Raw genomic sequence first — 18,204 nt, 5'->3', positions numbered from 1 at the left:
TCATAAGAATTTCTAGGAGTACCAGTAATTGTGTCCAACATGTATTTGAGACGTATTTTGGTATTTCCCCCGATTTTAAATTGTTATTCTCCAATGAAAGCTTAGATTTTTGTGATTTTTTAAAATAAGAGATCAAAAGGATTAACAATGCACATTTATTTTCACAGCCGCCTTTGATCATATTTACCAAGGGTACCAACAATTCTGACCACGTGTATATATATATATATATATATATATATATACATATATACACACACTTACACGCACACACACGTGTGACCTTGGACCACAAAACTAGTCATAAGTGTCAATTGTTTTTCTGATTTTAAGTAAGTGTAACATAAGTGACACAAGTGTCAATTTTTTCAAATTTATTTCTGAAAGCTGAATAAATAAGCTTTCCACTGATGTATGGTTTGTTAGGATCGGACAATATTTGGCCGAGATACAACTATTTGAAAATCTGGAGTATGAGGGTGCAAAAAAATATTGTGAAAATCACCTTTAAAGTTGTCCAAATTAAGTTCTTAGCAATGTATATTACTAATCAAAAATTAAGTTTTGATACATTTATGATAAGAAATTTACTAAATATCTTCATGGAACATGATCTTTACTTAATATCCTAATGACTTTTGGCATAAATGAAAAATCGATAATTTTAGCTATTCCTACAAATCCACATGTGCTACTTATGATGATTGGTTTTGTGGTCCAGGGTCACACACACACACGCATATATATATATATATATATATATATATATATATATATGTGTGTGTGTGTGTGTGTGTGTGACCCTATATACACACATATATATATATATATATATACATATGTATGCAGTCCAGTCCGTATCCAGATCAGATGGTGGATCAGCACCTAGAGATGACTTCTACAGCCCTGAACGTCAGTGGAGACGAGGACAACTAGATGAGCCCCAGAGACGGATCCCCAGTGAAGACCCTGTGTCCTAGATGGCCATCGGGACAAGATCACAGGAACCAGATGAGTTCTTTGCACAATCTGACTCTGCTTTAGCCTAGATTTAAACTGCTGATTTTGTCTGGCCAGAGGAGAATGACACTATTTCGACAAACTATTTCCCTGTCTAAATACTGTAAAGCTGATATAAAGCCACCCAGCTTTATATCAAGCTGATGTAAAGCTGCTTTGACACAATTTGCATTGTTAAAAGCGCTATACAAATAATAGTGACTATACAGTATATATACACACACACATATACATACACTGTATACAGTCATGGCCAAAAATATCGGCACCCTTGGTAAATATGATCAAAGAAGGCTGTGACAATTAATTTGCATTGTTAATCCGTTTAATCTTTTATTTAAAAAGTTCACAAAAATCTAACTTTTCATTGGATTATAAGAATTTTAATTGGGGGGACTTTTTTTTTTTTTTTCTCAAATACACGTTGGACACAATTATTGGCATCCCTAGAAATTCTTATGATTAAAATATCTCTGAAGTATATTCCCATTCATATTCACAATTTTGAGCACACCAGGGTGATTATGAACATGAAATTATCCAGCCATGGCTTTCTGTTTCACAGAAATATAAATAGGAGGGAAAACAAAGCCCAAATTCCCTTATTCATCCATCACAATGAGAAAAACCAAAGAATATATTTCTGATGTGCAGCAACAGATAACTGAGTTTCACAAATTAGTGAAGTGGTTTTAAGAAAAGAGCTAGAGCAGTGAAAATTCCCATTTCCACCATCAGGGCAATAATTAAGAATTTCCAATCAACATAAAATGTTATGAATCTGTCTGGAAGAGGACATGTGTCTATATCGTCCTAATGCACGGTGAGGAGGAGAGTTTGAGTGGCTAAAGACTCTCCAAGGACCACAGCTGGAGAATTGCAGAAAATAGTTGATTCTCGGAGTCAGAAAACCATAAAAAAAACAGCCCCTATATCAGCATATGTTGTTTGGGAGGGTTTCAAGAAAAATTCATCCAAATTCAAATTCATCCAAAAACAAACTCCAGCATATTCAGTTATCAGACACGACTGGAACTTCAAATGGGACTGGCTTCTATGGTCAGATGAAACTAAAAAATGAGCTTTTTAGCAGCAAACACTCAAGATGGGTTTGGTGAACACAGGGATAAAAAGTACCCCATGTGTACAATGAAATATACTGCTGTATTTTTGATGTTGTGGGCCTATATTTCTGCTGGAGGTCCTGGACATCTTGTTTAGACACATGGCATCACTGATTCTATCAAATACCAACAGATAAAAAATCAATAAGTGACTGGCTCTATTAGAAATCTTATAATGGGCCATGTTTGGATCTTCCAACCGTACAATAATCCAAACACAAACCTCAAAACAACACAAAATGGGTCACTGAGCACAAAACCAAGCTTCTGCTGGCCATTCCAGTCCTCTGACCTGAACCATGTAGAAAATGAGTGAACTGAAGAGAAGAAGCACCAACATGGAGCTGTGAATCTAAAGGGTCTGGAGTGATTCTGGATGAAGGAATGGTCTCTGATCTCTTGTCAGGTGTTCTCTAACCTCATCAGGCATTATAGGAGAACATTTAGAGCTGTTAAACTGGCAAATGGAGGTTTCAAAAAGTATTGAATAAAAGGGTGCCTTTAATTGTGGCCAATGTGTATTATCGAAAAACATTAATTTCATAATGATATTTCCCACCATTTTAAATTCTTATTATCCAATGAAAGTTTAGATTTTTGTGAATTTTTTAAATAAAAGATCAAAAGGATTAACAATGCAGATTAATTTTCACAGCCTTCTTTGATATTTACCAAGGGTGCCAATATTTTTGTCCATGACTGTGTACATATATATATATATATATATATATGTGTGTGTGTGTGTGTGTGTGTGTGTGTGCGTTGCTGTCTTTCAAGTGAGTTTTTATTTATTCATAATTAACAATTAATTAACATTGATCACTTTTCTATCCCATTTATTATAGTTTTAACTTTTGTTTTATTACACACGCTTTTACCATTGCTTTGCATTCCGTCCTGTCCCATAAGCACTGTACAGTACAGAATGTATTGTACCAACTGACAGTCTCTAAATAAGTGTTCCATTATTTATATGAACAATCTTCCCATCATCAGCCTGTAGGAAGAAGCCTCGGCTCTGGGATATAATAGCAACAAGGAACAGTACTGGAAATGCCCCTCGCGCAGCCTGGAAAGACACACAACTAATTTGATTACACACCCGTTGCGGCCTTGTATCTTTCCGCCGCATATTGAAATTAGCAAGATCAAGATCTAGGATAAGCGAGCGCTTCCCCGGAATCCCTACATGCAAAATGCATGAGGGGAGTCCTTTTCAGCCCGCAACCATTCCATAGTCAAACTCCAGTCAATCATTCATTGTATAGCATGCTCGCTCATAACAGTAGCGGAAATAAAAACACAAGCGGAGCTCGACAGGTGTTGGGCAGTTTTTCCAGTCTGGACTCCATGAAAAGGCTTCCCTTAGGAAAGTGCCCTGACAGACCGTGCTTTTCCTATGCAAAGGGAATTCCCTTGTCTGTTTTGCATCCCTGAAAGAACAGTTGGGATCAGGCTATAATCTCAGGAGATAAGTGTCAATGGCAGAATGATTTTCCACTAAAACAGCTACGTAAGGATGAACATTTAGAAATGTCAGAATTTATTTATTGGGTATTTATTTGTTTATTTGTGGTCACCTAACTTAAGGTCTTTGGAGATTCAGTTTGGCATTCCAGGAGGACTGCTGTGAAAATTTGTGAAAAATGTCTTTATCACTGTAAGTACAGCATGATTTATATTGGGTTACACTTTATTTTAAGGTGTCCTTGTTACAGTGTAATTATACATTTAAGTACTGAGTAATATTAATATTAACTACATGTACTTACTATATGGTTAGGGTTACTTGCATGTAATTATGCATTCTTATTGTCACTATAATAGTAAGTACATGTAACGTGTAACAAGGACACCTTCAAATAGAGTGTTACCTTACATTGCTTATTAAGATATTGTGGATATTGTAGAGCTATATTAATAGCAGCAATCAGTTCTATAATGAAATACTTTGAAACTCTTGTTGATGCTTGACTTTTATTTTTTGTATTTTTCTGTCTTTTCTGCACAAGCTGTGTTTATTGATTTAGAGTGGATGTACAGTACTTAAAATAAAATAGTTCTGTTTTTCAGATCAAATCTCTGTTTTCATGATGAAACCAGCAGACACTTTGATTTAATAATTAAATCAAAAATAAAATTCTCTTTGGGAATTATTGTTTAAAAGCTCCATTTGTGGATGTAGGCATGGGAATTAATAGAATGTTAAACTCTATGGGCATATATATATATATATATATATATATATATATATATATATATATATATATATATATATATATTTTTTTTTTTTTTTTTTTTTATTATTATTTAAACTATGCCAAGTTGTAAAATATTTAAGCGAGTAGAAATTGTGAGCAAAAATATTTTAAAAAAATTGTTATCCATAATTGTTGTCTAGTATTAAACAATGGAGGGCCTTGGGTCAAAAAGGTTGAGAAGCACTCGGTTAAGGTTATGTTTCCAAATATCAGCCATATGAAAATCATTGTTTGTTTTGCACATTTCTGTTTGGTGCTGTTGAATGAACACTGACAGCTTCATCATCAGTATACACAAGTGCTGGCACACGTCATGGATTCAGTCAGTGGAAATAGAGTGTTTACTTCCTCTATTTTGGTCTATAAAAAGTAATATTCAAATTACGAAGTCTCCATTCTATTTTTCAGTACTTGCTGCCACTATGCTAATGAAGTATGTGTATATTTCCTCATTTGGTATGAATGACAGGGTTCTCATTTACAAAAGTAAACTTACATAAACAAATGCTACGGAATTTGTCTCTGAATAGAGAAACCTAATTTTAGCACATCTTTCAAGAGTACTGATTCACAGCTATTTAATGTGACAACACCAGATATCAAGTGTACCTTAGAGACGTCCTGTTGCATTGTCAACATTCTTGGCTCCCCGAGCAATGACACATTCCCATCCTGATTGGATCAGATCATATATTCACGTCTGGGATGTAAAGTGGGAGTGGGGGGAGATCCCCTTCAGATTCCCCCAGTGACAGATTCACAGCGTCATTTTAGCAGCTCACCTACACACATGTTGCATCTTGCCCACTGAGTAGAAATTAGCCTTTGGAGTCCCCCTCGAGTGTGTTTCAGTCTGTGTGTTTATTTATCGTGGCCCCCAGAACACACAGAATGATTCAGACCCCCTCCCACTCACTCCGTTTTTACTTCATTAGGCCATATCTGTCAGCTAATACTACTACACTGTTTATGTATCAATTGCCAAGGCGGATAATTCCAGAGTTCAGAATGGAGTGTTGTTGATTTGGCAGCCGTGCGGTTGTTGGGGATTACTGGGGACGCCATGAGGTTAACTGAGGGAGTTGTTCGTTGGATGGATGGATGGATGCAGTCAATTAATTGTCTTTATACGGATATATGCATATGGCCTGAAAAGTATTTCCACACTTAAAGGGACAGTTCACCCAAAAATGAAAACAAAACCTGTGTGAGTGGTTTCAAGGTGCTGAACACAAAAGAAGATATTTTGAAAAGGTGGTTAACCAAGCAGTTGACGGTACCCACTGGCTTCTATAGTATGGAAAAAATTACTGTGGAAGTCAATGGGGACCAGCAATGTGAGGCTGAGTAAATGATGACAGAATGTTTATTTTTGGGTGTGTATAATAATAAAATATCAAATGGCATTTTTATATACTTTTCAAGTTTGTAAGTTTATTTATTGTATTTATTATTATTATTATTTGTGAGGTTTTCAATTATAAAATTGTAGATATAAATTGTCCAAAATAGATATTAGATAATAGGTTATGTGGCGATGTAACTAAAGTTTGTGTTGTGTATCGTGTCGGTTTATAACAGCAACGTCGGCCTCTGGTTTGGAGTCGGGGGTGGGGGGGGGGGTATGAAGTTATTATTTTGAACACATTTTTGGTACATAATTTATTAGGCTCGAGGCCAACGTACACATGTCAACCAGGTCTTGGGTACAAATTGTTACCTCATCACTCTGTCTATTGCATCAGCATCTTCTGAGCATTTCAGCGCATGCATGGCAGGCTGGATTTCTACTCTCGGTGGGTAATAGGAGCGCTGTGCCTGTGATTGGCTTGGATGAGGAGTGAGGAATTTTAGTTGGACACGTGGGAAATCTCATGGGCCACCCTGGCCTCCTAATTGGATTACATACAGACAAGTATGTCATCTTTTTCTATTTTCTTCTATGTATAATAATATATAGCAAGGTGTATTGTTGTTGTTTTTTATTAATGTTTTATATTATTATTATTATTGTTGTTGTTAATATGCATTGTAACCATGCCATGTATAGTATACTTTAAATTAAACAAGCATCTAAAATATTATTTATTTATTATTTTTGCATTGTAACCATGTCATGTATACTTTAAATTAAACAAGCATCTAAAATAATATTTTTTTGTTTGTTTGTTTATTTATGTATTATTATTATTATTTTTAATGTTTTCTCCATTTTTGTAGTTTGTAGGTATTGTCTTGTTTCAGGGGGTCGTATATCTTTAGCATGCTTGTGTGAATCACTGGCTGGCAGGGTCTGTGTTTCCCCTTCACTGTTATTCTCCCAAAACAAAGTCAACCATTTGCAACAAGGGACAGTTTTTTGATTTCTTCTAAAAGTCTCAGATAAGATATTTTCTCCCTGGTTTCTAAATTGGTGAAACACGACCCATGACGTTTTGCCCTCTGCGGTTCCTTTAATGGCTGCGGGTTCCGATCGCTTTTCCACTTTGCAGCTCTCTTAACCGGAACCTCGCGACCAAATACAGACAGCAAGGGGCGTGGCCGGATCATGGCCTTATTTGGAGTTTCCACTTCAGTGGCGAACTTGGCGCTCGAGGCCAAAGCCAAGCCTACAGATTTGCCGCGCGCCTGCAGTATTTACACGCGATTAACTCTTTGGCAGTTACAGTCTGTATAACCCAGGCACAGTTACTGGTGCTTCTCCTGGTCTTGATCATCTGTTGCAGTCAATTGCTTACACTTAGCTGACGTTTACAAATGATTAATTTGGGCTTTCATTTTTATTGAACTCTCAACACAAACTGTTGAACGCTTTTGAACAGTCTCTGTTTGCACTGGTGAGACTCCATTCTCATGAATGACCTTTATATATATACCATACAGAGAATATAGTAGGCTAAAAACAGGTGACCCTAGTAATACATTTATAATTATCATTTGAAATCATTTTACAACCAAGATACAGAACGCAAGGCGTGTTATATTGAGCTAGGAGTTTATATATATAGGCTTATGGATAGACAGACAGAACTATTGATTCATTTATTTATTTATTTATTGACACACAAGGTAAAGGAAACGAAAAAAGAAAAGCACTATAGTAAACTGACAGGCAAATGCATATTTAAATAGCAGTGTTAATTGTGTGAATATATATTATAATTAATTATAGCTATACAACACTTTTAGTTGAATTAAAGTAGTAAATTTAGAACCTTATACGTGAGAATTTAATAAAAGGCCCTTCTTACGATCTTTACACAGCTGAGTAGGAAAGCAACTGTGGGTTTGGTATCAAATACGGTTTTTATTTTTTTATTTTTTTTTTTTTTTTCAGACTTAGTTTTTTTTTTTTTCGATTGTAACGAGAGAGTACGTATTTGATCTTTTATAACTGATTATTTCTTTTTTCATAATTGTATATTTGTCTATATTTATAATTTTAAATAAAAATAATAATAATTTTGTAATATTATTAGCTACTGCGTTTGCAAATGCATTTATTCCGCTTCTGCACTAAACAGTGTGTAAATGCACTTTTCATGCTATATATGCAGCTTCAGGTGCAGTGCAGGTAAAAGTTTCCCGGTTTAAACAGTCATGCGCTCTCACAGATCTAGCAACATCCATGCTCACAATATGTCTTTAAAACACTTCTTACTCTTCGCCGGGTCCAACTGTCACCCAAACCGATGAAAATGCCCCTTCACTGCTCCACTGAGCACTTATCTTCCTGCTAGCGACTCTAATGTTCCACTATGAGGAGCTTCCATGTGACGTCGAGGCCGTCTAGCTTTGTGTGTCCATATATGGTCATCTACGTCACGCAGTTGTTCCGTCCTCCAGTTGAACAAGAAAGCGTTGGAGTTCCCTGCGCTCGCAACAGAGCGAGCAGTGCTACACTTGTGCAATCACCTCCACCGCCACCAACACCAACATCTCTCTCTGCTCATCCAGAGACAATAACACTTCACAGAAATCAAACACAAAACTGTCGACAATCATCCTCGCGAGGAGACTTCAGCGCGTTGCTCGTCGCGCGCTCGGATACAATTTCAAAGGGATTGAGATCTCTTTCTGTCGCTTTTAGAGAGATTTCAGAAGACTGGAGATTGATCGGGACGGAACACCTGTGCGTGCTCATTAATGACAGACTGAATAACTGCTATGACAGGTAAACTAGCGGACAAGATCCCTATTACCATGAGCAGTTTAATCAACACCATCCCTGACAGTCTCTATCCAGAAGAAGACATTCCCACTTCTATGAACATTTTCACAAACCCGGAATCTATTTCGCACTACTCGCAGATGAATACAGGTAAGGACGAAAAGTTTTGGCTCGCTCCTCACTAAGCTGGGTGTTGTACGCTGTTGTGTCGGCTGGTTAGAGTTTAATCGTGCGGCATCAGTTGTCTTGAAGCTCCGAAGCACCTGTTAACGCGCGCCTGCTATGCTTACAGTAGTTTAGTAACAGAACTCCTCATACAGCTACAGTTGCTATTTGAGACTTTAGAAACTCATTTGTTCAGCATTACTCCCCTCATACAGTTTTCCAAATGTTCTTCTCAATTCGTATTGTGCAGGCTTTATTTTGTAGCGTATTTTGGCTACCTAAACACTGATTGATAATAACGAACTGCATGCATATGTAGCCTAATTAATGTATGCGATCGCTTACGATTTGTTATTTTGTAATATTGTTATTATTATCAAATGTAGCCTATTTATGACATTACAATGATAACCTTAAAGTAGGCTAAAGTAATGTATGATTTAATAGACGAATTCCTTACAGCCTACAGTTGCGCTTTTTCTTAATAGAATTCTGCGATGAAATTGCGTTTAATTCGTTGCCAAATTGTATATTATGAAAAAGGTGTGTGAAAGCAGTTAAAATGTTCCAGTCACGTGATATGAGTGTGAACTGGACAGGTAATATCAGGTAATAGGTATCATTTCGAGCCCACGCGTCACGGGACACGCGGAAACACCTCGTTATTTACTCCCAATTCATACAATATAAAGTCGTGAAAGATATATTTGTTGAATACTAATCCTGTCAAATAATGACAAAAGCCGTTTCGTTTTTCACCGAGCGCTTTATTTCCGTGAAATCTCTTAATTTCGGGTTCTCTGCGCAGCCTGATATTGCGCCGGTCTTATATTCTGTTCTGTGATAGATATAATGTTTAGTTATTCTATTATTTAAAGGTTTTGATTAGTGAGTGCTTTATCCAGCATTGACCCTGTTTCTGACCCTCCACACGCGCGGGTGGGCGTTTATATGCGCGCTGCTCTTAAAAAAGCTCGGGCCACTAGTGAAAACACGTGAAATGTAAAATCCCTAAATTAAAATATATTTAGCCCCAGAAAGGTTTATTAACTGAATTTCACATCGCGTGTTCTTTGTATTCTTTTCACTTTACTCGCGCACCCTTTAAAACGTTTGTCCTTTTTAAAATGTTCTCCGCACATTAAAAAAACATTTTCTGGACCAATATTTTTGCCTAGAATCTAGTGAACAATACCAAATGAATTAAAGCGGACGATTGGCTTAGATAATGGTGCCAGAATATTGAGGAATTCCTTCCAGCCAGGTCACCAAATTGTTAGATTTTTTTTTTTTTTTTTTCCTTAAATGTCGCTGTATTTTTTTTCTCCTCTCTCTCTTTTGAAATATCAAATATATTTCATTGAAAGCTTAAGTAGTTGATGTAAAAAGAAAAACATAAACAAAAATCAATTAAAAACACCACACTCTTAATTTTTAGCTCAGTTTTTAGTGCAACGTCATTAGCCTTCTTTATCAAAACTTTATCATTTCGCGACCTTAAAAAAAATCAGGTGAAGGGTTGTCAAAATATCGTAGTTATTAACGAGAGTGAAAGCATAAGATCATTCGTCCTCTTGATGTATATACTGATGGAGTTTCACAAAGCTCTTGATGTGGTTTTCACTCTGCAGGTCAAAAGAGGCTATGCTTCCCACACTTGCGGGAGAGTATTGACCTCGTTTCGTTTATTAAAATATCAAAATGAATACGAAATGTGAATGCCAACTTCCGACTGAAAATGCTAGTCCTAATCAAACGCGTGAGTTCTTGAAAAAGTGAACATTTCGAGAATAATTTCTCAAAACATGTAGATTTTTTTGCTTTTCTTGAGTTTTTTTTCTTCTAATTTTTAAAAGACATTATTTCCTCTCAATCATAAAAATAATAAAATAGGCTATAGAAATAAATCAAAGTTAGATAATACAGATATATAAATAGAATAAAAAAATAATATATATATATATATATATATATATATATAAAAGGTTATAGGGTAACACGCTATTGTGATATATAAATTACTTACTTTTTGTACAGATTTTATGTAGATATATTTATAGATTTTAGACTCCATGAGAACTTTCTGTAAGCACACTTTATTAAATCTGCACCCTATCTCTGTGGGACTGCTTATCGCAATGTTTCAAGGTGACAAACCCTTCTTGTCCTTACAAAGTGTCCTACCAAACGCCCCTGTAAAAGATACCCACAAGTGTGTGAAATGCATCTCCACACACATCCTGTAATGACAGGCATAGCATGAAATAAATAGTGTTTTTTACTTATCACTGGAATACACGCTTCTCTCCTTCTCTCTGATTTCTGCCCGAATGAGTCTTTTCCTTCAGACGCAGCACAGCATCTCTTCACACATGTACCTTATGTGTGTTGAACAGATGCGAGGACCATCTGTAATTTTCATTCTGTTTGTTTCTGCCGTAAGCCACAATTTGGTGTACACACTGCGATTACTGTAAGTGCACGTACAAGACTAAACTTAGTGAGCCGTCGTAAAATGTTGAATTTACAGACATGCGTTGTGATCAGCAGTGTATCGTGTTCAACAACAGACATATTAAAAGTGATTGAAGAGACTACAATACATCAGATCCTTGTTTGGTACATTTTCGAGCAGCCGTCAAGTCTCTCTCTGAAAAGACTGAAGGTGTGGGAGAGAGAGAGAGATCGAGTGCGTATAAGAGTAACAGTGATGTCAATCGTGACATCCTGTTGTACGGAGAAGCCTGATTGCCAAATAAGTTCCAGTCCTACAACTGAATACGCAGCCGTGTAGACTTTGTGACAGAAAGACAATAAGTTGGCGAGGGTGGCGGGAGATATTGACTGGAATCTTAAATCACTGTGCATTTCTGATTTTGTCAATTTCCACGCCTTCATTCGGACTGATATGCTTCACTTTCTTTTCTTTTTTTGGAACAGGCGATTAACAGAGGTATGCCAAGATGTTGTTTCCGAGACCAACTTAAGAATAAAGTTATAAAACAAGCAAGTGATAGTCAGTTAGTGCCTATTAGTATAGATTCTTCTAGAAGCTTTCTCTGTAGAAGCAGAACTTTCCACTAGTCACTTTCCCATGCAGAGTTTTTTTGACCATTATTGTTCAATGTGTGGCATTCTGAATTGACGGTGTTCATTCTGACCCCCTGTCACACAGATAATATCATGGACTTGGGGATGGGCGGCGAGAAGGGCAGCGGAGAAGTTCAATACGGCTCCGGTTTCCAGTCTGGTCGAAGTGGGCAAACCGTCACCTACTTGGGCAAGTTCGCATTCGACACCCCTCCATCCGGCAGCATCGGAGGCTCCGGATGGTGTCCCGACAACAACATCATCAGTCTGGTGAGTGCGGGAATCCTGGGGGTGTCACCGTCACCAGGCAACATCACCACTCAGACGTCTTCGTCAAGCGGCAGCATGGGTGGCCAGTCGTCAGACATGGAGCAAGTATACGCACCACCCCTTCCTGCCTACTCGACCTGTGGCGAGATATACCCAGAACAGGTGACGTTCCACCACAGCCCGGCCACGTCCTCGTCTCTGCCTTACCCGAGCACCGACTACCACACCACCTCCAAACCGGGCATGGACGGAAGTCTCTTTTCCATGATCCCAGACTACAACCTCTTCCATCACCAGGGGGACGTAGGGGTGATGGAGCATAAACCCTTCCAAACCATGGACCCTATCAGAGTGAACCCACCTCCCATAACTCCCCTCGAGACCATTCGAGCCTTTAAGGATAAGCAACAGATCCATCCCGGCTTTCTCGGTGGGCAACAGCACATTTCCCAACACCATCAACCCTCTCAGACACTCGCCCTCAAACCCATTCGACCAAGAAAGTACCCTAACCGGCCGAGCAAAACTCCAGTGCACGAGCGACCGCACGCCTGTCCGGCGGAGAACTGCGACCGTCGCTTTTCGCGATCAGACGAATTGACGCGTCACCTGCGGATCCACACGGGACACAAACCCTTCCAGTGCCGCATCTGCATGCGATCCTTCAGTCGCAGCGACCATCTAACCACGCACATCCGCACGCACACCGGCGAGAAGCCCTTCTCTTGCGAGTTCTGCGGACGCAAGTTTGCGCGGAGCGATGAGCGAAAGAGGCACGCCAAGGTGCACCTGAAACAGAAAGACAAGAAACCCACGGACAAGGGCAGTACCGCTGGGGCAGGGGGGAGCCACACCTCTCCTCCCAGCTCCTGTGGGAGCGCGGGACCCAGCAGTGCCAATATCATGACCGTCACCACTTGTGCATGAGATGGACTTGCAAAGTAAGACTTTGAGGAGAAAAAAACGAAGGTTTCTTTCTCCTCTTATATACACACTTGACTCTTATACTCGCTCCCTCTCACTATATCCATCCGTTTCCTACGGTTTTCATTGATTGTGGTGGCATTTTTCTGTAGCCACTATTGTTTTAGGTCAAATGAGTGGGGAGTAAGTGGACTCGTGTTGCATGGATGGGACGGAGAGGGCGTCAAAGACGACGGTTCAAGCAGTCAGGTCAATCCACAGAAAGAGCACTTGCAGACGCAGCGCAGTCATAAGGGTTCAACTCTCAGCTCTGGGGACCAGAGCAATCTCTTGAGATTTTAGTCTTTTCATTTGTTTTGTTTTTTCCTTGTATTTTGGTTTGTCAGTGAGTTGTCAGATAAAAAGAGCACTTTCATTTGCTTTAATGTGTTGCAGTCTTTTTAAATGATTGTTAATTATTTAATGTTTCAGTGTTGTTGTTGTTTTTCAACAGAATGTGCCAAATGCATTTAAATACAGCAGACAATTAAAAAAAATAATAATAATAATATTGTTTGTATTAACCTAATAACTTTATTTCAAATGTGGATTTGGGGAAAACCTACAAGCTCTGAAGGCTCAAGGAGACTGAGTTCAGGTGGACGTTAAAAGTCTGTTGCATTATGCAGTTGCGTTATTTTACTATTTCCAAATCCCTTATATACACAAGTAAGGGATGCAGATGGCATTTGTTATCCGCAACGGACTTTCAGTGCAATAATAAACGAAAAACAACAACAACGACAATAAAACACAGTCTGGCTCACTTTCGCAAGTATAGTAAGGATTGAAATTAAGACACAGCTGTGGCCTTTACCTGTTTCGCTTCATTTAGTGTGCATAAGGGCCAAACCTGCAGTTCTGCAAATCTACTTCTGGTGGAGTGAGATACGGTGATCCGATCCAAACATTTTGCCTTTCTGTTTTTGCAACCTGTATCCCTGCATGCATCTAGTATCACGTCTTTGCTAGTACTGAAAAGATTGCATCAGTCATGACTGAAGACCCACAGCAATATGCATCCAATTCAAACCACGCAGAGTGTCAACAAGAGTTACTACTTTAAAAATGACTATTTTTATGTGACAGTTGTCCTTTTGTTGTCCTAATTGTCATTGTTTTACTGGACAGTTGCGTTTCCTGCTTTCATCATCCAATAATTTTCATCGGGTCCCTTTTTATGCACATTATATATTCAGCACGCATTTTAACACACATGTACACACGGTTTTCAAAAACGAAATCAGCCAAAATTATGGTAATGCTTGCCTGCGAGCATCACCACTGGGCAGGATTGATCTTAGGAGTCATTGTTTTGCATTTTTACCGGCTGAGGCCTGCCTGCTATATGCATGCCATTCAAGACGTTTTTGGATGGGAACAGTTTCAACATTTATACTGCTCTCAGGGGCAGCACCGTAATGTGGTATATCTCCACGGTTACTCATATCCGGATCATGCCTAGAGATTCTGAATATTAATGATGAGAACGAGAGGGGATTTTGTACAGATAATTATACAAACATATTACTACATGTTTTCTACTTGGAATGTACAAAGCAATGTCCTTCAGTATTACAATGTTTGTCCGTGCACGTGTGTGTGTGTGTGTGTGTGTGTGTGTGTGTGTGTGCGTACGTACGTGTGTGTATGCTAATGCATAAGCAAACACCCGTATACTTAGATTTTACATTGACTGAATGTTGAAACAAAGGGTGTGTTTACATTTTTGTTTTCTTTCTTTCTTCTGTTTTGGAGATTGTGATTGTGTACATAGTGCAGAATGTTTTTAAGTGTGTGTGCATGTGTGTGTGTGTGTGTGTGTGTGTGTGTCTGTGTGTGCAAGAAAAATCGACTATTGACAGTGTCAAATGTGATGCATTCTCCGGCATTTCTTCAGTCTCAAATATTATCTGTTATTAGCGCAATTTTGCAAATGATGACTGTTTAATAAATGAATAAACAGTAAGATTATTTGGTGAAAAAATCAAAGCAAAAACTTGTGTATCTCATTACCTTATAAGCAAACTATGCATACAAAACACTACAGTAGTATTTAACTAATTTCAGAATGTTGAGCTTTCATTTAAAACCTACACTTTAAAGACTTAAAATTGAAACAATAATTCAAAATAGTTTTAACCATATGGTCCGTAACTCCCATATATAAGCACTCCTCACTCCTGGCTTACATTCCCAGAAAAATTAAATCATCCACACTTTATACCATATTTTTTGCAGGCTCTCGCCATCTTGGGCAAACCACTTCTGCAACGTATCTTCTGGCAGAAGTCCCTTTTTATTTATTTTTTTTCTGGTGGTGAGGTCATGCATTAATAACTAATAGAATAGTGATATTTAAGACAATTTTGAACAATTAAATATAAAGAAATAATTTGACCATTAAAAATTAATTCCCAAAATGTGACAGTCCTTTAATTAAAAATGCAGCTCCTTATAGGCAATATAGAAAATGCTCATCAGGTTATAGCTCTAGCAGCCGAGTTAAAATAATAAATGCAATATTTATCTGGGGTGCAAAACGGAAATGATACAAACCAAATATTGATCCAGAAACTCATCTACATACTGCTGAAATCTGCCGAAAGCTAAACAGGCATTCTGAATGTATACATTGGCATTATTGTCTTGAATTATGCATCGATATGCCCCTTAATGTCAGAATTGTGTACACAAGTAGGTTTGTACTTCTTAACCTCTCTCAATGTAAATGAAGAAGGGAATATTACATATTAGACTTCTGGGAGGAGAGTGTAAATGTTGAGTTATAACAGTTTCTGTAATATCGAGATCTGTTCAAGGTCTCTCCTCAGCTTTTTTTTTTTCTTTAGAAATATCTTCATTTCTGAAGCACGCATGGTATGAGAAGTATTGTTTTTAAAATAGGAATACATACAAAAACAGCTTCTGGCTTCATTTTTTTTATCTGTTATTTTCTTTTTTCTTTCTTTCTGTGCCAAGGCACATCAGAACGCATGGCCAAACTGCAGCAGTAAAAATAGCGAAGCAGTTCTCACAGATCAGATACGATACCCGACGGAATTGTGTGCATGCAATGTGTGCGTTTCTTCAGTTTGAAGACAACATTTTACGTTAGGATCTGGCGAATGTGTTTAAGTGATTCTAACGTAAAACACAGTATCCGTCGTGACTCAGATTTTATTAGCAACAAGTAAAAGTCTTCCTCATAAACTTCTGCGAAGCAACAAGCAATCGTGACCTCTGGAAAACTTGTGCGTATGTGCGTGTTTGTGTTTGAGCATGCTTGCATGCACCTGTATATCTGTGCTGAGTGCTTCCATGTCCATATTTTCCATTTTTGTATGTGAGTCAATTTCACTAGAATAGCCAAAAATAAACTGCTGTGACCCTGTGAGTACAGTATCAGAGAAACTAGCTCAATATTAGCCCTCCCCACCTGTTAAATCAATTATATACATGGTTGAAGTTTCAGTATCATTTGCAATTAATCAAGAACTTTGCGAGCCTTTTCACTCAGTGCATTAGTATAATACGAAGTAGCCAGTTTTTGGGGCAAATGGATATCGTGACAAGTCTCACAACTCAACTCCCCCCCCTCTTCATGGTCTCAGCATGACTGTTCACCGTCCGGCTTTGGATCAGAGCCAGGATGAACAGCCTTGTTTGTGCCATACCGGGTTGCAGGCTTGGCTGCCATGGAACAATATGCACAGAGGACAGCACAGAAATGTAAATGTGACCCTAGTCAGCTCTGAAGCAGGCCCTGTTTCACAACACTGATTCACTGTTGTTTACCTGATTATTTTGCTCCCTGTAACCCTCTCATTATGGCCGGTCATTAAAGACTGAGAGTAAACATTCAGCATCGGCCCATGACGCTGTCCACTGCGCTATACACGATCAGTGACTCATCTCCTCTACAAAAAAAAAAAAAAAAACAAGCGAAAGAAGAAAGTCATCTTTCCTGATGCTCATCCGCTCTCATAACGTTTCCGGTTTATAGTGTGCAAATAAATACTTTGTTGTGTGGCCGATATTTTGGTATCCGTATTCTTTTTCTACAGGACTGTATCTCTTACTGCATGTCTTGCATGTCTCTTATCAGATGGAGGCACTTAGAGTTGTTTGTGGTCACGTTTATGCGTATGAGGGACACAAGCGTGGGATTTAGCTCACTAGAAGAAAGGATGTTTTGATACGTTTTTACCTCCTGTTACTTCCATTGCCTTATAGTAAGGCCCAGTGGTAAAATCTCTTAATTGTTCTCAAAATGAATTGATGTTATCCTTTTGTGGAGAGGAAATGTTCACTTGGCTTCTCATTTTGTTGTAAATTAAATGTTTTCCAGTTGATGCGTACTTGAATACACACCTGAATAAAATACAACAGAATCCATTGTGTCTTTTTGTGTGTGTGTGGGTTGTGTGTGTGTGTTGCACATATACAAAACAAACAAATATGTCAACAAACTGGAAAAGATGGAATAAATCACCTAAATTTGAAGGTGTGTGTGGTTAATTGAAAAAAAAAAAAGAAAGTTGTAAGAATAAAAATATATTTAGCAAAATCAGCTTTATTACCACAGGTTAGTCAATTGCAGTTAACTTTTATATGTAAAATTTTTCATTTTAAGATTTGGCTTGGAAGACGACACCCAGAGCAACTAACAGACAAAAATGCTTTAATCAGCTTGTACTACTGTTATACTGTTACTGTTAAGTCCAGTAAATAATTTTTGGCTGTCGTGTCAATGTATAAAATTTGTTCTAAAAATTGAAAAAAAAAAAAAAATTATCGTTATAGTTGTGGTATGGACACTTATCTATTCTCAAAAAATTTGAACTTTTTTTCTTCTTCTTTTTAACATTCACAAGAACGGTAATTATAAAAATATTTAGATTTATAACTATATCAGCGGCCACACCAATGGACCATTCTGTTCCATTTCTTCTGCTTTAAATACTTCTGATTGGCTGTAATTTTTTAATTCTTCATCAGCAGAAAAAATAATAATAATTCTGAAAGTGATTTCAATGATATTGTTCGCCTGTGTCGTTATCAGTATAGTTGTGATGTGGACTCTCATAGAATTTGAATGATTATTAAAACTCGTTATCTTTATAGTCCTTGATGTAAA

At 37.8% G+C, this 18,204-nt stretch overlaps 1 protein-coding gene across 1 annotated transcript; it reads left to right on the top strand.

The window, feature by feature from the left end:
- The first annotated feature begins 7,789 nt into the window (after window positions 1-7,789).
- egr3 (early growth response 3) lies at window positions 7,790-17,481 on the top strand. Its single transcript, XM_058784985.1, has 2 exons — window positions 7,790-8,726; window positions 11,917-17,481. The coding sequence occupies exons 1-2, from the start codon at window positions 8,573-8,575 to the stop codon at window positions 13,026-13,028; spliced, it is 1,266 nt and encodes a 421-aa protein (XP_058640968.1). The 5' UTR covers window positions 7,790-8,572; the 3' UTR covers window positions 13,029-17,481.
- The last annotated feature ends 723 nt before the right edge of the window (window positions 17,482-18,204 follow it).

The sequence above is a fragment of the Onychostoma macrolepis genome, chromosome 08 (genome assembly GCF_012432095.1).
Source record: "Onychostoma macrolepis isolate SWU-2019 chromosome 08, ASM1243209v1, whole genome shotgun sequence".
Lineage (NCBI taxonomy): Eukaryota > Metazoa > Chordata > Actinopteri > Cypriniformes > Cyprinidae > Onychostoma > Onychostoma macrolepis.
The sequence above is the reverse complement of the archived record's forward strand: the minus strand, read 5'-3'. Positions and strand labels throughout refer to the sequence as shown.

Excerpts from the sequence above, each read along its gene's own strand:
- egr3 (XM_058784985.1), top strand. The coding sequence starts at position 8,573 with ATGACAGGTAAACTAGCGGACAAGATCCCTATTACCATGAGCAGTTTA. Across the intron at positions 8,727-11,916 it reads CTACTCGCAGATGAATACAG|ATAATATCATGGACTTGGGG; the intron begins GTAAGGACGAAA and ends CCTGTCACACAG.